Consider the following 23,034-nt stretch of genomic DNA (forward strand, 5'->3'; position numbering starts at 1 on the left):
ATAACCTGCCAACATTTGACGAATGAAGCAGTCATTGGAGTGTCATGTAAGTGGATATACTGAGATGTTGATACTCGAATTGGAAAATTGTTGCAACTCTTGTAGTTGGGTACATATAGAAATATGACACAGTGGACTAATGTGCCTAGGGCAGAAGAAGTTTACATTTCAGCCAATCTAATCAGATACAAATTATTGCCATTGATTTCCAGATAACGATTAATGGCCCGTTGAGACCGATGATCTTATACTATACTGCAAACATTATGACAAGGATAGCGTTGTGCTTATTACCGCTCGGCTGGAGCTATAAATGCAGGCCATTATCATATATATTACATTTGTCAATTGCAAGAATACAAAATCGTTGTAGTGGGCCACAGTGGTCGTTTATGTGCATGTTCAAGATTACAATGAAAAATGTGGGGGCTACAGGGGTAAAATTAGAGGTGATCTTTGTTCATACTGTTTTCTGCACGTAACAGGCTATGACCTTATTCGTGTTGCAGAGTGGCCTTCAATCATATCGGCCCTTAGTGATATCTTGATTTTAGGAAGAAGAAGTATGTGAAGAGGAATACATGAATTGAGGTTTAGGAGAGATATCGGGGGGGGGGGGTCAGGGAAGGTACTGGTCTAGAGTTTAGGCAATAATCTGCCATCATATTGGAATATGCTAGTGGAATGGAGGATCCTGCTGATTGGCCAAAGAAACTTCAAGGTGAATAGTAGAGGATTCTTCTACTGAAGCAGTGTATGTTAATTGCTTGAATGTGGGGCAGACAGTTTCATTATTGCAATCTGGATGTGATGGCCTGACTTTGTAGTTTTTGCTGTGCATGGGCAGGAGAATTCCACCATTCTCTCAAACTTTGTGAGGAGATTTGCTTCACCATGGCCTGACAACAGTTGGATGTTAAAAGTGGACAGAATTTGTGTAAATCTTCTTTGGGGTTGATTAGGATCATGCTGTTGCTGCATAGACCTCAGGATAGATGTGGTGAGTGCTTCTTAATGTCTTCGTTACTGAGCTTTTCTTTGAATAATCTTGTTGAAGACTCCTGTTCTGTACACTTCGACATCCATTGCTGAGTTTATGAATTTGATACACCATTTGAAGATGGGGATGTTGCAGTGAGGGATGGTGGGGTGAAAGTGGAGTAAATCTGGGGCGAGGAGGATGACAAAAGGCATGTTCCATTCAATTTGTACATTGCATTAATCAAATAGGTACAGACATTTGGAAACCTGAGAAAATAGGTGGTGTGTTTAGACAATAGGTCTAAACATTGTGGAGGAATGCATCATAGGCCGAGAGTTAACAATAACAGGCAAATGCATCAAAGCATTTTGCGATCGCAAACGGTGCGAATCGCAAAAATCGTCCGTTTGCGATCGCAAAAATTGCTTTTGGAATGCATGAAACAAGTAGCCCCTCGCAATTTAAGAAATCGCAAAATTTGTGATTTCTTAAATTGCGATTGCATTTAAGGAATCGCAATTTGCGATTCCTTAAATGCAATGCAAGAAAGTAAAAAGATTTGCGATTTTGCAAATAAGAATCACAATTTACCATCACATGTAAGGTGATGGTAAATTGCGATTTTTTTTAAAAAAGCGTCAAAGTGTATTTTTCAAAGTCCCATGTTACGCACACACATGCCCCTGGGGCATGTGTGTGCATAACATGGGTGCACATATCAATTTCAGGGGTGCAACAGGGTGTCCTTTGGACATCCCTGCACCCTTGAAATTGCATTCTCCATTTGCGAATCGCTAATTGCGATTCACAAAATTAGAATGTCTTCCCATTCATTCCTATGGGCCTTTAGGCCCATAGGAATGAATGGGGAGGGATTCCTTAATTGCGACTCGCAATTTGCGAGTCGCAATTAAGGAATGTTTAGAAATCGCACATTTTCAGCGATTTCTACATGCATAGGCATTTGCGATTTCTTAATTGCGATTCCTTAAAAATCGCAATTAAGAAATTGCAAATAACTACAATGACCGATGTGCCTGTAAGCTCCTTAGGAGAAGGAATTATATATTGAACATGATAGGATATGTGGGTAAATTCGGGGCACAGTGATGAAAGTGAAGTCGGCTTTAATCGATTGCTTGTAGTCACTTCAAACTTAGCGGATCTAGCTGAGAGTTGGTCCTGTGACTCCGGCAGAATGTTGCTACTTACCAATAAGAGTGCTGTTGGAAACTAAATCAAAAGGGAATAAGGATGCTAAGTATGATGAGAATATATCTAATGCTGTCATCATCAATAATTTCCACTAATACAGTTTTGGTTCAGTGTCTGGGTCGGTGAATTGATATAGGAGATGGAATTCCAGAAAGATCTGGATTGGTGACCTTATGGTTTTCAAGTATCTTGGCGGTCTAAGGACGTTCTATGGTGCAGGTCTGGGCCCTGCTTGAGCCACTGGAGAGTGCTAAGAGTACCCTAGTGTATGTAAAGATCTGTCAGTCTCTGTTAATATCTCTTCGCATTTTGGAGTCATGTATCTGTATAGTGTCTTCTGTGATATCAATATTTGCATTTTCACCACAGGGAAGAACAGCAGCAGTTAAGAGCTGTGCAGATCCTGTGTGGCACGAACAAATTATCTTCAAGGAAATGTTTCCGCCTCTGTGTCGAAAGGTTAAAATCCAGGTGTGGGATGAAGGCAGCATGAATGATGTGGCTTTGGCCACCCATTTTATCGATTTGAAGCAAATTTCAGATGAGCAGGATGGAGATAAAGGTAGGCGATTGACAATCTATATGTAAAAAAAAAAATGTAAAGTTACCATAGATAACTCTCGTGTCTCTATGTGGAAACAGGTAAGACGTAGTGTAGGTAGGATTTACGATTTTACTCCGGCTGATCAATTTCTGGATCAGATAAGGATTATTCCTCTGTTTTTGGGAGGTTACGTAACAATGAGTGCACTGGGTTCATGCTAGCTACAAGAAGCAATATGTTGAGGACTGCAAACAGTTGAAGTTGAGTGATGGAACAATCCAGTTTTTAACAGAACGATGCATAGGAATGTTGACCATGTTCTAGAGTTTGAGGCCTTACACATGTGGTGTTATATACCCATGTCTATGATGATGATTTCGAAGATGATTCATTTTAGTATATAATGGATGTCTATCTCAAGAAAGTAACCTGGATGTTTTATTCCAGAACGACTTATCGATGGTGCACAGAACTTTAAATGTTATCCCAGATCCTAGCGAGAGTCAGTGCAGCGCTGTATGTCAGGTATATGTTGTATGACTTTTAGGGCTATCCACGTTGGCTTGTTCTGCGCAAATTGCAGTTTGTCAATTAGCTTTTTCAGAATGCAAGTCACATTGCAATAGTTCAGATATGGAATAAACAGAATTATGTTTAATTCCATTAAGCATTTTGTTGAAGCCAATGGTAAAGTCTGGATAAGTACAGATAGTTAGTTGCAAGTTGTTTTCGTTGCCCTCTCTTTTACTTGGCCTATGAAAGGTATGCCTGAAACTAATATTACGTCATTAGTTGCTGACATTTTATGGGGAGTTGGGGCTGTATGAAGAAGAGATGAGGCTACTGGAAAGTTCAAGGTCCATCATTGGTGCTTGCAGCACCAGAATCTCTGGCACCATCAGATGGTAGATATGGTTTAGAAAAATGTAAATGTTGGTTTGACATGCAAATTGCCTCTATTTGGAGGTAGATTATAGTGTCATGTGCACACATCTGTAACTGTCTGTTGTGATGTTTATTTACCTTGATAATTGCATTTTAGTACGTTGAGTAACAGTGGCAAATGAGAAGTCAAACTTTGAACATTTGATGGACACTTTATTTATATTCTGGTTTTGATTCAAAACCAGTGATTAGTTCTGATCCTGAGATTCCTATCTAATCTGCTGTATCATTAGCTGATAGTCCATAGTGCCATCTGATGCTGCTGCTAGGTCAAAGAAAATCAGAGGATTTCAAAGAGCTTTTACGAGGGCAATGAGGAAGTCCTCTCTTCCATTTGCCTACTGCAGTTTCTGTCCCTCTCACTGCTCTGAATATTGATTCACAGATGTGTAGCAGGAAGTGCTGGTCCACATATCTGTGCAGTTGTGTTTCTACCTTTTCACGTTTTTCGCCATGGTAAGGACGAATGATGTGTGGCCTGTATTATGCAATAAACTCAGAATTAGGCATTGGTTTCTTTGGTAAGTAAGCAATAGGGATATTTCTCTTATTTTTAGTGAAGGATTCCTGAGTTATTAAATGAGGGAGTTAAAAAATGTGTGCCACGTTGTGATGCAAGGAATTGATTAAGGTTCCAGTGGTAGACCTGATGCTTTAGTTGTAAATGCATTTAGACGAATAAAAAAGTGACGGCCGGACTTTTCAAATGAATGTCATGTACTGGTAATCATGGACATGAATTCACCAAAATGCCTGGGGTAGCGGAAGTGACATCACATATCCCTTGACCTTATTGACATCAAAAGGAGTGATATCATCTTCCTAGGAAGTGAGGTCACCGAATCTTAACCCAGATGATCTCACAATAATCGACATCACTGAAGTTACATTATTACTGTCATTAATATAAAAATACAACACAAATGTCTCTTTTGAATACACTTATATTAGGGTGCTGCCATAACCTTTGAACGTAATGGGGTGTAATACAATACTTGCTCTAAATGGTACTGAGCAAAGCAAATGAATCGGAGCACTTTTGAATGGGTTCAGGGGTGCGGTTCTCCCCACAAGAAACTTTTGCAAAATATGAATCAAATAGTTCATTTTAAAGCAAACTTTCACATAAATCTGTTATAGTAACATGGACTATGAAAAGGCACTCATTAAATATATAGGCCTTCATTACGATGTTGGGCGGACTTCTGTCGGCCCAATACCATTTAAGTGAGGGAACCACCCGATCATAGGTCGGTGGTTCCGCACACCGAATTAGGATGCAACCGCACATGGTGCAGTCACAAACTTCCATTTTTCAATGGGAGCTAGTGCGGAGGCCGAAACCGCCCACAGCACAAGCTCGTATTGAAAAATTGAAGTCTTTGCTCATCCCTGGTGCATGGATGTGAAGGGGAGCACCATAGGTGCCCTCCAGGGCGACAACCGGAGGGACAGATGGGAAGGGGGCCCTGCTAGGGGCCCCTAAAGACACTTTTCGACAGCAGTTGCATGTCAGAAAAGCTGACATGGAGCTGCTGTCGGAAAGTGCCATCATAATCCCGATGGCGGAAACGTCGTACATTAGGGATTATAAGCCCCATCCAACTGGCCGTTGAGCCAGTCGAAGTCGAGTCAGATTACGCGACTGGTTTGAACTCCAACCACCGTCTTTGTAATACGGCTGTCAGAGTCTAATCCTTAGATGTTGGTCAGAAAGCCTCCAACCAGTGGTCGAAGGCTTTCCGACCGACATTGAAATCAGGCCCTTAATACCTCTCATGGTGTGCCAAACTAATAAAACCTGACCTTCCACAGGAGTTGACCCTCTTTTAAAAAAAATGTTTTATGGGTACCCCGATATGCCAAAATGACCACCCATTATACCAGGGTCAGCATTTTGCCTTGAATGCCCTGTATATTCCATGGATCCCCCTAACTCCTGCATTTGACTGTTAATGTTATCTAAACACAACTGATGCCCATTCTGTCAGAATTTACCTCTAGAATGAAAGGGCCAGCAGTTTGTCATATTTTCCCCATCCTATATGCCACATCTGTCATCCTTTATGCCAAGAATCACCATCAGCATGCTAGCACCAGAATCTAGCCATGGGTGTTCCATGCCAAAAATTACCTTCTGCATGCCTGTGCCAGCCTTTTGCCATTGATATTCCTATATATCAATTATTATCTCTAATATGACAGGCACCTGTCTCTTAGTAATTGCCTCCAGTATGCCAGGGCCAAAATCAGACAAACAAGTATAAAAACGACATTCTCACTCATGCTTATTTTCATTCACTCACACATCACACTCATTCTCCCCAACTCACTGTTACTCAATCATTCTCACCCCCTTGCACTCATTCATTCCCACTCTCTTGTGCTCAATCTTACACTCACTCACACAGTTTCACTCATTCTTACACTGATTAACTCACACCTACACACTCACACTGACTTACGCTCATTCTTACTCTCAATCCATCATTCTCACTCATACTCACGTACACTTAATGACTATGAATCTAATTTGTTGCCACTCCTATCATTGGCTGTCACTTTCACTTACAAACACACGTTCACATAAACACATGCTACACATAAACTCTCCCTTTCTCACACAAACACACTCTCACCTGCAAGCATGGACACATCACACACTTTACACATATTTTATTTACCTGATGCTCTAGTTTTTAATCCACAATTAGTGAATGATATACAATTATTCACTGTTAGTTTATTTAGAAATGATATGAAAGGAAAGTTGGGTAGATCTAGACAGCAACACATTCTATTACCCCGCCGTACGGGTATTTATAAGTATCTTTAATTGCTTATTTAATAAATCGACTATATATTTAGGAGAATACCTCCCATTGGAAATAACGGCTGTCCCAGTTGGTGATTTTATTTTATTGTTTATTTTGCATTACTATTATGATTTTTAAGATTGTAAATACAATTTGAAGGGGATACTGAAGCTTAACAAGTGATTATGCGACAAACTAGTCTAAAAGCCACATTTGGCCTCAATTGCCAACAATAGACAATCACAGTTAATTGGACCCTTGGCCATTTTGCTAACCAGATTTATAAAGTTATGAGCGAGTGGTAGAAATCTGATCACATGTTGTACCTCTGCCTCCATTCCAGGGTTCCTTCCTACCTTTGGACCATCTTGGATCAACCTGTATGGCTCCCCTCGGAACCACCAGTTAATCGATGACCATCAAGAGCTTAATGAAGGATTCGGTGAAGGGGTCTCCTTTCGAGGACGTATCCTCATTGAAATTGCAGTGGAAATCCTGTCAGGTGGAGCCCAGGAATCAAAGTTTTCGAAGATTATTAAGGACATAAAGCTACCTGGAAAGGATGCAAAAGCTGGCAAGGGTTCTGGAAAAGAGAAAGGAGAAAAGGGAGCTGAAGAGGCAAAAACATCTCCTGCAGCTGATAAGACAAATTCAACTCAAGTTGAAGTGGAACATTTCGATGTGCCTCCAGAGGTTAGTGAAGCAATATTCATGAGTGTGTTCAGTGAGTTAACAAGTAGCCAATCACAATGCCCTGGAATCAAGATGAGACCATGATATAACCTAGATGACTCCGTTTTATATTATGTTTATGACTGTTTTAAAGGAATAGCAGATGAGGACCTCAGGTGGATGTATCTTCCTAATTTTACTGGCTATGTCAAATACCCAGACCATAATGGTGGCTTTATTCTCCCCTTGTTTTCTGCATATTATTTCTGCATATTACTATTGCTTCCTTATATTTGAAAAGACCAATATTTGAATTAATTTACTGCATTTGACTTCATCGCTTCTACTAGCAGTTTGGAAAGGTCTTTCCAGGGAAGCACCTTTTCTATAGTAAATCTCTCCTACTTCCAGTCTTATATTTGCAAATGTATTGTTAGGTGTCCCCTAGGTCTTTCTTCCATCCATTACACTTACAACGTCCCAAGTCTCTGCAGACAGGATTCTATAGTGAGGGTGGCGTCAATGAAGGAGTGGCTGAAAGAAAGAATGCATTTTACTGGTTTGGGAGACAAGGTGCTTAGCAGTGTATGTTGTAACCTATCTATTATTTAGTGATAAGTAGGAAGGGCAGCATGTTGGCTTTTGTCATAGCCCATTCTGAAAGCGATAACAGCATTCATCTTTGAGAATCAGTGGTACATGCCTCGCAACGTTTAGTAGTATCCAGAAATCATAGAACCAGGATCTGAAAACCCAGCAAATGTGTTCTTGTTCAGATGTGAGTGGGGGCACCACCACCATCCAGATCTAAACATTGCTACTGCACAGATATTCGCTAGCAGTAGTCGGCAGGGGGGAAACCACTCGACTACACGGTTGTCCCTGGTAAGTAGAAGAACAGTGGCTCCTGGCAGATGCAACAATAATTTCACATGGCAAACTGAAAAAAAGCTGGTCCCACTAGGCAAATGTTATAAAACATATAAAATGAATTGAGGCATAAGTGAAGCATAAGTGTACAAACAAGTGCTCTGTGCTCAATTGATCACACAGTTTACAATGCCAAAACTAGTACAGGACTGTGTAGATAAAAGCAGTAGAGCAGTTAATTGATATTATACAAGGGACAACTCTGAGTAAATAGAAAAGACGGACGCTGTTCATCAATTTAGTGTCCTCATTGCAAGGGTTGTCAATTGCGTTTCAACCCAAAACTATTTAAGGGTCATCATCAGGACTAGAAAATCAATTAAAGAAATGCCAGAGAAAGGAACATGTTGAAGCAACAAATGAACAACTGCCAGAAAAATCACAGCCACCGTAAAGTCAAAGGCGGATGTCTGGGCAAAAGTCAAGGATCACTTGCTGCATCTCAATAGCAGGGAAGCAGAGCCTACTGGAAGATCGGCTTGCCGCGATGCAAATTATTGTTGCATCTGCCAGGAACTACTGCTATTGCTCCAGTTACTTGTATATGCCCCTGGTTAAAGGTGGTTATTCGGCTGTCCCTGTGCTAGTTAACTGGTATACTCTATTTTAGCCCTAGTCCATTTTAACATCTTCCAGCCATATTTATTATTTGGAGCATTTTTGGCCTTCTATGCCATGGCAATATTGCACTTAGCAAGTACCAATGCCAGGTCCCACATTTACTAGCTTCTTTGGAAGCCAAAGTACAACGATGGTAGCACAGATATGAACAGATGAGTTGCTAATTGCTATGAAGTCAATACTGGAGCAAGAGGGAACATTTAGAGGAACGGTTCTGAGCGTTATGCTTTTGGTTTACATAAACTGAGCATGAACACATGCATCCTGAAAGAGAAGGCTGCTTTCTACATTTAGGTTTTGGAATTTATTAGATACGTTATGTCTCAGATATTATATGTTTTTGGGGATTAAAATGTGGAGTTTGGTGCTTATTGCTGAAAAATCTGCCTGTTATGCTAAATACCATACACATTTCTCCTTTCAACATTCAAGTGGGTTAGACCAGCTGAAATTTATGGAAGGGCGAGTTATTTATTGCACCCGGTAGTTGCTGTTTGTGGCATATACCACATAACTTTGAATTCCGACCCCTGTGCAAACAGGGTGTTAATGCAGGGGTCAAAACATTCCTACCAGGGCCATAGGGATGTACGTTGTTACGACGCAATGTATTACATCGTGGTACTTTACAACGCGTCTTTTACAACGCAAGTCATTACCACAACTTGCGCTGTAGGGGTGCTGGACTTAGGAATAGTTAAATTTACTATTCCAACACCAGCCTACGTACAGTAGGGAAGGTGTTTGAATAGTAAATCTACTATTCCTTAGCCTAGAGCGCCCTCCAGAGCAAGTCGTGGTTACGACTTGCGTTGTAAAAGACGCGTCGTAACCGCACTGCGTGGTAACATCCGCGTTGTAAAGGATGTTCCCCGGGCCATGGAGTCAAACTGACAAAGTAAATAATGTTGTCCCATTCCAAGACAGACTGATGCTATTGCACCAGGCGAGGAACATCAGCCGCATCCTGAAAGAAAGCTGGAAAAAATACATATAGGACAAAGTAGTAAACTCACAATTGCATCCTCTCATGGAGAGAGTGTCGGTGTTCTGCTTCATTTCAAAAGCATTTACGTAGGGTTCATAGGACAGCATTATTAGACAAATATGATGCAGCCATAGGCATCTATGTTATGTTATGTTATGTTTTTTAATTTGTATAGCGCGTAGGTCACCCTTAGGTCTCATAGCTCTGTGAAAAGATGACCCTGTATGTGAGCGGAAACCTTTGATATGTAATGGTTAGAATAGCCATGTTTTCAGATTTCTTCTGAACGACTTATGATTGGAATCAATTCTTAGAGTAAAGGGAAGTGCATTCCAAGTTGCAGGGCCAATTCTTGAGAAGCTTCTATCTCCATTTCTGACAGTATGCACTCTCGGAATTTTTAAGAGACGTTTATTTAAGGGTCTCAGAGTTCTTGGGGGACAGTATTCTCTAAATGTTTCATTCAGATACTGCGGTCCTTGGCCCTGTAGTGATTTGTGCACGAGACAACAGACTTTGAATTTTATGCGCTGTCTAACTGGCAGCCAGTGCAGTTTTTTCAAGCAAGGGGCAGATGGAGTGCGGGGAGGTAGATCCAGGGTCAGCCTAGCTGCCGCATTTTGCAGGGTCTGAAGTTTAGTCAGGGAGCCTTCATTAATTTCTGCCAGTAGCGCATTGCCATAGTCTAGGCGGCTAATTATTAGCCCCTGGACTAGAGGTTTGCGAGATGCGAGGGGTATCCATTTGAATACCTTTTTCAAACTTCGCATCAGGCCAATGCTGGTGTGCACAATTTTATTCACATGGGGGTTCATTGATAAATTGTCGTTGAGCGTTATCCCTAGATTTCATACTACGCTCTTTGGTTCTGGGCAAGGGCCTAAGGCAGTTGGCCACCATTCCTCTGTCCATGTCTTTTTAGCCATGCCAAATAGAATGATTTCGGTCTTACCCTCATTCAGCATGAGGTAGTTGTTTGACATCCATTCCTTCACCGATATCATAGACTGTTGGAACCTGAGTTTTGTATCGGTGAGGTCTGGGCCCAGAGTGACCAGGATTTGGGTGTCATCGGCGTAGGACACCGTATCAAATCCATGGTCTTTGATTATTTTGGCTAGGGGGGACAGGTATATATTAAATAGAGTTGGACTTAGTATAGATCCTTGTGGGACGCCTTTATCATTATCAGAGAATCCAGACGAAGAGGATCCGATTTTGACTCTGGATTTCCTCCCCAATAGATAACTCTGGATCCACCTGTGGGCTATGCCCTTGACACCAATCTCACGCAGTCGTTCCAAAAGGATACTGTGTGAGATGGTGTCGAAGGCCGCCGACAAGTCTAGCAAGATCAAAATTGCTGATTTCTTGGAGTCAAGTGCAGATCGAATGTTGTCGACAACCTCCAGGACAGCAGTCTCCGTACTATGACGGGCTCTGAACCCCAACTGTGAGGGGTCCAGCAGTTTGTAGGTTTCCAGATGGTTGGTCAACTGCTTATTTACACTAGACTCCAACATTTTGCCGAACAAGGGTAGGAGAGAAATGGGGCGGTAGTTGCTTGGTAGTTTTGGGTCTGCATTACTTTTCTTCAATATTGGACTTACGGTGGCTTCTTTCCAGGATTCCGGAAATGTTGCTTGGGACAGTGAGTGATTGAAGATAGTGCATAGTTCGGGTATTAGAGCTGGGGCTTTTTTGGTCAAGATTTGAGCTGAGGCTGCATCACTAGGGGATCCAGATTTAGCTTTCTTCATTATGTTTCTGATCTCTTCCTCAGATATTTTATTGAATTCATTTAGAGTGGTGTGAGGCGATAGTGAGTCAGATTTTTGCAGGCTCTACCGGTTTACGGGGTTAGATGCCTGATCAAATTTTGGAAAGGATTCATGGATAGCATTGATTTTGTCACAGAAATAGGATGAAAGGGTATCAGCCCATTCCTGGGACTCCACAGTGGGGGGTTGACATGCCGCAGGGTTTGTAAATTCCTTTACTATGTTATATAATTCTTTGTGGGAATTACCAGCTTGGGTGATCTTTAGGCCTAAGTAGATTTTTTTTGCTGTTGATATCTGATTCATGTAATCTTTGTGGAGAGTCTTGTATAGAATTTTATCTTCTTCTCTCTTTGTTTTCCGCCACTTACGTTCAGCTACTCTTGAGGCCAGCTTGGCCGGTTTTAGCTCTGGGGTGAACCGGGGGATCTTTTCTTATGACATTTGCTTGCTTGCCTGGGTGCTATAATATCCAAGGAGGCCGTTATGGCTAGATCCAGGTTGATTACTACTTGATTTAGGTCTGAGTTGGTGTTAGCGGTGGGGGGTGTAAAGGAGAGCATAAAAGAGTCTGCATTTATTTTATTCCAGGCACGGGTCATTTTTATTTCCTTCTGATGGACAGATTTAGGGGGAGGTAAGTTGATATTAAATTTAATAATTGAGTGGTCAGACCATAGAACTGGGAGGAGCTCGGTAATGTGAATTTCGCTCGAGTTTGTGCACACTAAATCGAGATTGTGGCCCGCCACATGGGTAGCCTCTGTTTCTAGTAATCTTAAATCTAGCGTCTGGATGCAGTTGATTAATTCAATTGTGTTGGGGTCCTGTCGTAGTTCTACATGGTAATTAAAATCACCCAGTAGGAGGAAGTTTTTGCTTGCTAGTACATGCGGGGCTAATACTTCCAGGAGTTGTGCGGGAAAATTTGTCTTACTTTCTGGTGGTCTATAGACAAGGGATCCTTTCCATGCTTCCTTGTCGCTTAGTGCCAGGGAAAAAGTTAGTATTTTTCCCCAACTGGCCAGGTGGGTATCAATTAGTCTGATTTGTATGTGAGATTTGTAGACAATAGCTGGTCCTCCACCCTGTTTGGAAACTCTGTCCAGTCTTAGAATATTATATCCAGCAGGTATGGCCAAAGCTATGTCTGGTGCGGAGGATTCTTGCAGCCATGTCTCAGTTATGAAAAAGAGGTCAGGCGCAATCTGGTCTAACATATCCCATATATCTAGTGAATGCTTTGGGAGACAGCGGGCATTGGAATATATGCATAACACACTAGGGGACTTTGGAGCTGCTGTCATGGAATCCAGAGTGTTACCACTTACCACGGGCGTTGTGTTCAAGGCCAGCAGTTCACTCCTAGAGTATCTTATGATGGGCATGATTCCTCTGGAGTAGGGCGCACAGGGGGGGTGGCGGGTGGCGCTGGTCTGGCGCAGACGGGCAGGACTTGACTCAGGGGCGACTCCGGCGAAACTCCGGTGCGATGCTGCGCGAGTCCGCTCGGCGCACTCTCTTTTATGTGGAGAGTGGGCGGGACCGCGATCAGCTGGAAGCGTGCTGGCCGGGATACGAACCTGGAACTAGAGCGCCTGAGGGAGCGAGTGACTTTCAGTAAGTACGGTGTTTTAGACAAAGCGCAATTCAATTATGATCTGATTGCAGAGTGAAAGTTAAAAACAATAACAGTCAGTGCGACCTGTGAATTTTAAAAGGATTAGGATGCAAGTCAATATCTCACTAATCACGCAAATCACAGTTCCATACAATTCAAATGCAGGCTTTTGGGTTCAGAGGTGAGCCTAAAAACGTTTGCTTTCTGCCAACAAACAACGGCAATCTATTGCACACTTTTAGAGTCTGAAATGACGCCTTCAATTTCTGAGTACATTATGGTAGCAATATTTGCCAATGCAACTCCATCAGAAATTCAAGATGGCTCTTTACTCTTAAATTACAGCAATATCAGAAATGATTGTGCAATCAACATTCAACTTAATCAACTTCTTATTCCACAGATTCATGAAGAAAAATTTGAGGATTTTCTCTTATTTGGCTCATTTTTTGAAGCCACCATGATTGAAAGGAAGATTGGAGACAAGCCAATCAGTTTTGAAGTTACTGTAGGTAAGAAACAACATATTCTGTTTTAAATCTGTGTCAGAGATATTGAGGAGTCTCATTTGGGGGTTGTTGTGTCACCCCTTTCAGGTCAAAAAGCAATCCCCAAAATACAGAATGCAGATTTGGGGATATTGTGATCAATTGTGTTAAATACAGGGATCAGAACAGTATTTATGATTAGTATAATGTCTACAATAGGTACCTATTAATTAAGAGCATACATGTTATAAATGTGTTCCCATTGGTTAACTCCTCAAGCAAAGTTCTGCCTTTATTCGATTTATGCGATTCTCAAAGAATTCCATGCATTTGCTTGTAAATCTGAGAGTTTTACTTTAGCAAGAGTAATCAGCTTTTTACAGAGAAACATATACAGTTGATTTAAGATGTAATCTGGAGCTTTTTAGTCACATAGAAATTCTGTGAACATATAAGTAAATGAGATCTTTATATGGTCCCACAACTCAGAGATAGATTACAGTATCCTCGTGCCTATGCTGAGGGGTGATCACTATGTCATAGAATTCAGACACCCTCAAACCTCCATTAATACTTGGGGTCTTAGTCACAAAGGTAAATGTACAAGGGTACATTTACCAGGGTACATTTACCAGGGTACATTTACCAACAAGTAGATTTACTCTTGAATCTAGATGTAAGTGTACACGTTTTATTTCTTCACCTTTTCTGAGTAGACTAACATCTAAGGCAGACTTACATCTCTTTAACCCTTAATAGCAGGGAATGGAGATGCGTAAAACAAGACAGAATTTATAACTATAAAGTTACTAGCCAGGTGGCGACCTCTGCCCCTGGGGCGCATATCTATGGGAAAGTATAGGCAAAAATATAAACGTTTATTAAACTTAAAAAGTATATATAAACATATCCTCCTATAAAATATAAATGTTAAATAATTGTATATATGTATTAATCAACTGAGAAATAGTCAAATAAAATGTTACAGTACATTAACTCATTCAGTCAGTTAAGAAATCTTTATTCAGCATTGAAGATTCACAATACATTAACATGTACATACTATAAGTCTCTGAGTTATGAAAATATTGCTTAAAAAGACACAGTATACTCATATCAATTGATCATGCCAGTGCAAAAGTTCTCTGACTCATAATTGTGACAAACCATTTCCTATTGCAATACATTGCTGGAGAATCCTAACCACAGAGATACAAATAATAGGTGTAGACAAAAAAAAAGCGGGTCTGTGCAATTTAAAATTTGGTAGGTGCAATAATGATAATTAAAACCAACATTCTCTGTTACTTTTAAAAATGTCAAAATAAAATAAAGTGCAATGTACATTGAGTTGAGGAGTTATCACCAGTACAAAGGGGTAACGTTTTATCCCATGCATCCTCCTGCAGCAAAGACACCTGGCTATGTATTACATTCAATCTAAATCTGGCAAGGGGGGGCAATCCACTATAATCTAGTGTCATGATCAGTTGCTTGTTTGATCCAGATGGAAAGCCAATGAAGAATTGGGCGCAACTTAATATCATTTCCCAAACAGGAAATTCTTAGTTCATTATGGCAAGTAAAATTAGAGGTGCTTTTCGGGGCAGAAAGAAGTCTACGTAGAAAGGCATATTCAAGCAGCTGTAAACCATTCCATTCCTTGTATGTCCAAAATTCTGCAAAAAAACTTGCAAAGAAAATACATTTGCTTCGGTAAATGGACAACATCTCCTTGAAAGGTCTAGACCCCAGTGTGCTTGAGAACCTAAAATCCACATTAATGGCTTTTTCGGATTGTAGTTCTCTAACTGTGCACAAATGATCCCATCCCATCGCGGATTCGAAAGGTACTCCAAGGTACTGAAACTGAAAAGGTTTTTACTCTATGAATTAATGTACCTTGTCCAAAATAAGACTTGATTTTCATAGAGCAAGGTCTGCAGTTCAATAAAAAAGATGTTGACAGGTTTGTATTGAGATCCAAATTTGCCATAAACTGGGCAAATGAATCTAACAAACATTACAAGCAATTGGCTGTTACGGTCATAAAAATAACACCATCTGTGTATAAGAGTAGAGGTGTTGGGCGGGTCCTTATCAGTGACATGTCCTGCCTCCTTGCTCTTAGGTATACCTCCAAATAACTAATGTACAGTGTGAAGAGAAAGAGGGTCCACACACAGCCCTGCCTCACCCCGCCCTTTTTCTAAAGTGACTTGTGCACTCACCCTTCACACCATATCTTATGCAAACTATCATGTTAGTATGTACCAGCAACTAAAAATTAACAATGGGAGGATTAGCTTATTCACATAAATGTGTTTTTTAATAATTTATTAAATTAAAATACTTTTATTTAATGTATAAATATTATTTCTTAAAGGATATTTTCAAAACTCCAACTCACAGTAACATTTTATTAAACGTATTAAAATTTATTTTAATTTAACAAAAGTGTAAATGTGTAATTTCATTTTAATTTTAAAATATGATTGTTTTTATATTTTTATACTCTGAAATAATATAATTAGTATGTATTTATTACATCTATTTTAACATTAAAAAAAGAAATATACATATTTTATAAGTCAAACAAATTAGATTTATTTACCATTATTTTCGATGGGGTGTTATTTTAGGTCCCTGTCTCCGTTATTTTCTATGGAATTGTGTTGCACGGCCTGTGAGTGGGCATGTGTGTTGCTGGGCTAACTCAAAGGCTGGACTAGAGAACATTTATACTTTTGAGACCTTTTTGGCTGTAGTGACATTATAGGTGTAGTTTCTGAGTATCAGTTGCTCTTTTTTTAATACATTTTGAGTCCCTTATGTGGTAATTAGAAGAGCAATAGGTAACTGGGTTACAATGTGAGGAAGAGTGCTTGCTTCTCCAAATCCTACCCTGAACTCAAGCAGTGCACTCAGAGGTACAGAAACTAAGGAAGTGCTCTTAAAAACGTTGCTTATCTTCTAATTAAACTCAAATCGCAGATTAAGCTCAAATTATAGGAATATGGGAAGAGAGGCATTTTTTCCATAAGTTAGTATCTAAGATTTCTAATAACACTAATTGAAATGCCATATTAATGGATAAGAAAAGGTTTAACTTTAAAACTGATTATATATTATACCCACAGGGGGGCTGCTTGCTATTTGCTAAAAACGCTCCTCCACAAATTGCAGATGTTTGTTACTAGTGCTCTATCATGCGCTGTTCGCTGATCTCAGGAAAAGGGCCTCTTTGCATGTGGAGCACCAGGATTGTTTTTGTGTGTAGTTTTTAGAATGGAATGCCACCTTAAATGTGGCAGAATGGTTTCTCTTTCCAGCCCCTAATTTTTACTTAATTGGGACTAGATTGGCAAAAATAATTTCTCCCCTCCTGATAAACTTCCAATTAGGGCCGGCTTTAGCGGTGGTGGCGACCAGTGCGACAATGTTTTTTGGCACTATTACCTCCCCTGATTTCCTCACTGCCAACCTGCAAAAGTCCCCCTCATCTCGTCATAGTTCTTCTCTTACATTCATTTCACTAGTTTTAAAGCCCTGGTAAAGGCTGGCTTCACTAATTTACTCAGTTATCAACATAACATGCAGATCTGTTTTGCTTGCAGCAGGCATATTAACCCTTCGCACTACTTTATGGTGAGTGAAAACTGCCACTAGACAGAACTCCCATCTCTCGTTCTCATAGCAGGAAAATGAATCACCTAGGCTATCTTGACATTTTTATTGCTGCCTGATAGCAGGCCACACAAGGAACTCTGCAGCAGGTATTTTTAAATGTTAAGATATTGCTAGCACAGTGCCTCCCTCTTGCCCCCCAAGGTCGCACTGCCCTAAAGCTGGCCCTGCTTACAATCCATGTTGTCAGTTTTCATCCAGAGGAAAATAGATGCCATCTCCCTACATGCTTCACTTGTGTGAAGGTCAACACCCAGGTCCTAAAGATGCCAGCTTCCTAAGTGTCCTCCAAACAAATATCCACACTGTTAGACCTGGCATCTTTGTCGTGGTTTCCCCTGTCTTTTTGGCCTCTACCTCCTGTATTTTTGATGTTGCGCTGGATTTCGTTTTTGCTGGTTTAGATGCTTTGGACACTCTGCCACTGCTGATCAGTGCCAGAGTGTAAGTGCTCCCTGTGTAAATTGTTATGATGATTTGATATACATGATTGGCATATTTGTATCACCAAGAAGTCCCTAGTTAAGTGTAGTGGTGTGCCAGGGCTGGTGATGACAAATGCTACTAGTGGGCCTGCAGCACTGATTGTGCCACCCACATGAGTAGCCCCAAAATGGTGTCTCAGGCCTGCCACTGCAGTGCCTGTGTGCAGTCTGTGAACTGCCATGTCCTCCTGGTCAGTGTCCCCACTGACCAGGTCTAACCCTTCTCTGTTTGTGCACATTGGTCACCTCTATGGAAGGCCCAAGGTACGCGCCTGGGCAGGGTGCAGTGTATGTGAAAGGTAGAGCATGTACTGGTGCAGGTGACATACTCTGGTAGTGAATCACAGCCAATTTCGTTTTTCGCTATTGTAAGGCTATCTTGCTCCATAGGTTAACATGGGGGATGCTGGCTACAGTGGCTACCAGCATTTCTTCCCATAGGAACAAGATAGGACATAAGAGTCTAGTATCCCTGAACTCAGAATTTAATAACACATCTTTTAGGAAAGGTTGTTTTTGAATCCTGTGTTTGAGAACAGCACTTTTAGAAAGTTGTTGTTCTCTTGTCTGACCTTCCTGTGTGCCTTGGCCTGTTTGTGTATTGACTGTCTGATTTGAGAGTGACAGGGGCTCGGGATTCCCCAGGAGGCTGGCTGAGTCAGCCCTGGGCTGAATGACTGCATTTGCAACTTGAGTGGTGGGAGGAGATAGCACCTGGGCCTGAATAGGGCTGTGCCTGCCTTCCACAATGCTGGCTCCACCTCATGTTGGGCGGCTGACGACCCTGCCCCTCACTCTGAAAGGAAAGGAGAAGCCAGGAAAACAAAGTGCTCAAGAAACACCCAGAACTGGTTCAGATCAGGCTCAGGGCCCACATGCACAAAGAGAACAAAGACGTTTAGGGGTATAAGTACAGGACCCCTGACAACAGAAAATTAGATCATCCTGGAATCAAGAAGGAACCTCTGCCAAGGAGAAAGCTGAAACTGAAGAAGGAAGATTGTCCAGCTGTTGCTCTGCTGGATTGCCCTGCTGTTGCTTTGCTGCCAAGGAGAGGGGAAGGACTTTGCTGTGCTGTGTTCCCTTGCTTGAAGGAATCTCCAAGGGTCTGAGAAGAGCTGGCTCCCTGTTCTGAAGTCCCAGGAACAAAAGGACTTCACCCCCAGCTTCCCCTGAGCTCTACTGAGAGAGTTCTATCCTTCCTGGAGTGCTTGGCCCATGTGTGGTGCCTCTGGAAGTTGTACCTGTGTTGGGAAGCTGGAAACTAAGCTTGATAGACTTTGCTAAAGAAAAGTTATCACATCGCTCGCTGCGGAGCGCATCCCCGACAGTGCGAGAAGTTTCCCGCCGCTACGAAGGTCGAGATCGTCGCAGCACCTGTTGCCTCTGTCAGAGCAGTCGCATCCTTCGTTTGCGGGACGCACCCGATCGGTGCGGGAAGTCTAACATCGCTGCAATTGTCGTCGCAGAGGCTGTCGTCGCTGGGTGAGATCGCCGCACCGCCTGCTTCCGGACCGCATCACGTCGCTGCGAGAGTCATCGACGAACACAACGCATCGAGTAGCTGCGAGAGAGAAGATCAACACTGGTCCGCGCATCGTCGCCCCGAAGATCGTTGCACCTCCAAAGATCGTCGCATCGTGCCTTTGCGAGAACAAACTTCCTACGGAACCTACGCACCGGAATCCATACTAGTGGCCTTCCTCCCCATACAGACCGGATTCGTCGCAACACGCCCGCTGCTACAGCGGGGCTGTCGCAAACGCCTCCCCAGGGTCTCAGATGCAACGCATCGCTTGTTTTCCACCGCACCAGCTTCTGCTTTTGGAACTTTGTCGCAACTAAAGGTACTGTGTCTGAAACATGACGCAACTGTGAACTTTTCACACAACTGTGGATTATTTTATCGCAACCTAAAGAACTTTTATTGCAACCGTAAGAACTCTTTTGAAACCATATTCTTGAACTGTGTATGTTGGATTTTTGTCATTTTGGTCTTGTGTAGTTTAGATTAAATACCTTTATTTTTCTAAACTGTTGTGGAGTCAGTTTGTGGTGTTTTCACTGTGTTACTGTGAGTATTGGTACAAATACTTTACACATTGCCTTCTGATAAGCCTTGACTGCTCATGCCAAGCTACCTAGAGGGTGAGCAGGGGTTATCTCAGAGGGTTTCCTCCTTGGCCTGACTAGAAGCAAGGGTCCCTATTTGGACAGTGGTACCTACCTCTGCCAACTAGAGACCCCCAGTTCTAACATTGTTGGTCAGCGGTGGAGATTTGAACTTGTATTTGTACTAGACCCACAGTGATTGGTGTACATCAATAGTGAGTGCAGACCACTACGCCACCGCATACTACTGGTTTTTGATTTTGATTCTATTTTTGAGTAACTCTTCAAAGCATCATGTCTACAAAAGGAAAGGCACTCAGCGAGGCAGAAAAAGAGTTGGAGTTTGCCATTGGAGACTTGTATTCGTACAGAGTTGAGGTAGTTAGGAAATTCTGCCGCGAGTTTGAGTGCCCCATAAAGAGCGGCTACAGGAAGGATGAGCTGCGAGACATCTTTAAGGCCCATTGGGAGGCACAAGAGGGAAATGATGATGTAGATGCAGGGAATGGTTTTTCACCCGCGGATCTGCCTGTGGGCAGAGTAGGCTCAGGAGCTGGCAGCAACCATTCCGGTTGGGGCCTCACCCCAGAAGAGTTACAATAAAATCCGAGAGTAAGAGAATATGACTTGGAAGTCATGAAAATGAAAATGAAGCAATTGGAAATGGATAAAGAGAGAGAAAAGGCGGCGGAGGAGAGCAAAAGTGCCCGCGCCTTGGAGGAAAAGAAATTGCTTTTGGCTCATGAGTTGAGCATGAGAGAACTGGATCTTAAAGCCAAGGAGGTGGATGCCAGTTCAAATGGTGGCAGCGCGCAGCCAGTGCATGGGGGTAAAGTATAAATTCCCAAGGATCTGGTACAGAATTATAATAGGAGTGAGGATATGTATGCCTGGTTTACTTCCTATGAGATTGCATTGAGAATGAATGGTGTGCCTGAAGAGCATTGGGGGGCGGGCCTGTGGAAACATTTTGAGGCTTCTGGGAGGAGTGCTCAAGAGCCCTTAGAATTAGCAGGTACCATGACCTACCCCTATATGAAGGAGGCCTTATGTCTCAGGTATGGACTTACTCCAGAGCAGTACAGACTGCAGTTTAGAAATTCTAAGAAGAAAGAATTCGAGACTTGGATGTAGTGTGTGAATTTGTACTCGCGTGCACTGGAAGGTTGGATGAAGGGTAGCAAGGTAACTGATTTTAAGGGGTTGTTGCATTTAATCAGTTAGGAGCACTTGAGTAGTCTTTGTGTTCCAGAGCTGTGACAGCATCTTTTAGACAGCAAGCTGACAGACCCCATTGAGCTTGCTAAGGAGGCGGATCGCTGGCCCAGTACCAGGGTCCACAGAGGAATTGTGGGTACCACAGCCAAAGGTGGGCAGGGTCCCCAGCAGAAGAGTGGGGGGGACAAGGGCAATCAAAAGGAGTCCACACCAGGGCCCCAAAATAGTTCCCAGGAGAAGGAATCCCAGCCCCCCATAACTAGACATCCATGGCCCCCTAGGGGTAGGCGGGACTACAGAGATCCCAGGGACAACAGAGGCCCCCCTACCTGCTTTCACTGAAATGAGGTGGGACATGTTATCAGCCGGTGCCCCAATAGGCCCCCAGCACCCACTGGTGCTCCAGCCCCAGGGTTAGCAAGTGTAGCTTTGGGGGGAGATTTGGTTTCTAGTGGGGAGGGGGGCCTAGCAGTTATGTCCCTTGTCTCTTTAGGAGACCAAGAGATGGTCCAGGAAACCTTACTGCCCATGAACACTAAGAAATATGGGCAGAAGGTGACCGTCAATGGAAGGGAGATAGAGGCTCTGAGAGACACCGGGGCAAGTGTGACATCCGTGAGGTGTCAGCGGGTTTCTGAAGAGCAGTGTATCCCTAATGTACTCTGCCCTATAGTAGCAGCTAATAGTTCAGTGCGCCTCTGCAAAGTGGCACGTGTTCCCTTTGAGTGGGGGGGGGAGTCTCTGGTCTTTTGGAAGTTGTTGTCAGTGATGCCTTGCCTGTAGATGTCTGCTAGGTAACGACCTGGAGAGTTCTCCCAGGACAGGGGCGTAACAAAGGCCCCCGCAGCCCCTGCGGTGCGGGGGGGGCCCAGCTTCAGGGGCCCCCAGAGTGCACACTGCACTCACATTGTAAGTGTCGGTCTTGGATCTAGTTTGAAAGTTATGCTCGTCGATCGGTGCTTTTCACTAATAATATGATGCATTCTGCGCACGCACTTCAGCCTCAGGGTAGGGCATAGGGTGGGGCAGAGCTGCGCTGGAGTCATGCGCAGTGTAAACTATACATGCAGGCCGGGGCCCATGGGACCGTAATGTCGTACACTGGTTGGGACCAATTTATAATGGAAATGGCATCTCTGGTCTCTGCTGCCGGCACCGGACTGTGCCTTCCACCGAAGCTGCAGGGCTCAGGCCAGGAGACGAAAGTTGAGGGGTCAAGGTGGGAAAGAAGGCAGCATGGACGAGGACGAGCAGCTCCAACGTGAAAGTGGATGTGCGGCTCTGTCCCCATGAACAAGCGAGGTCACAGTGAGCGGAGGCCCTTTGAGGAGGCAGGCTGCAGTAAGCTGCTTGCCAGAAACCAGTGGGAGGAAACCGAAAATCCCATTTAGTATGATGAGGAATTGTCCGTGTTGAAGTATGGCTTAAAGCTTTTGTGCGTGGCTGTCTTTTGATAAAAGAGCCTTACACAACTATTCTGTTAAAAGCAATCCGGACCCTCATAAATGCCTAATTTGCATTTAAAGAGGTTTACATTCCAAAAATTATTGTGGCTTTCATCACACATTTTATTTACTTTTTATGTGTGAGAAAGAACTCTTTTGATTCACTGGTAAGCAAGCTTGTAGCCTCGAGGTGAATTATAAGCAAAATGGAAAAAAAATACAAAGCCAGTTGAGATAGCTCGAAACGCACCCTCTTTGATGTTGCTTGTGTGCTGGTTTCAAACTGCAGCCCACAACCCCGGTTAAAAACTTCTGGGTGCTTCCTGGGTGGCAGGGCAAGGTGCTGCCCGGCACTGACCGCTCAGACAGTGCAGGCGGGGGAGCTGGGAGTGAGTTCGCTGCACCTGCCTGCACCTGTGCGTGCAGACCAGGGAAAACTGGCTCCGAGGCCTGGAGAAGGCGAGGTAAACAGGCTGGGCATTCC

General features: G+C 42.8%; 1 protein-coding gene across 1 annotated transcript in view; it reads left to right on the top strand.

Annotated features, from left to right (window-relative positions):
• FER1L6 (fer-1 like family member 6) overlaps positions 1–23,034 on the top strand; it is a 755,805-nt gene that overhangs the window by 428,155 nt on the left and 304,616 nt on the right. The window contains exons 10-12 of the mRNA XM_086966191.1: positions 2,567–2,759; positions 6,846–7,195; positions 13,519–13,627. Of these exons, the coding sequence (XP_086822317.1) occupies positions 2,567–2,759; positions 6,846–7,195; positions 13,519–13,627 (652 nt within the window). The remainder of the gene's footprint in view (positions 1–2,566; positions 2,760–6,845; positions 7,196–13,518; positions 13,628–23,034) is intronic.

The sequence above is a fragment of the Lissotriton vulgaris genome, chromosome 4_1 (assembly GCF_964263255.1).
Source record: "Lissotriton vulgaris chromosome 4_1, aLisVul1.2, whole genome shotgun sequence".
NCBI lineage: Eukaryota > Metazoa > Chordata > Amphibia > Caudata > Salamandridae > Lissotriton > Lissotriton vulgaris.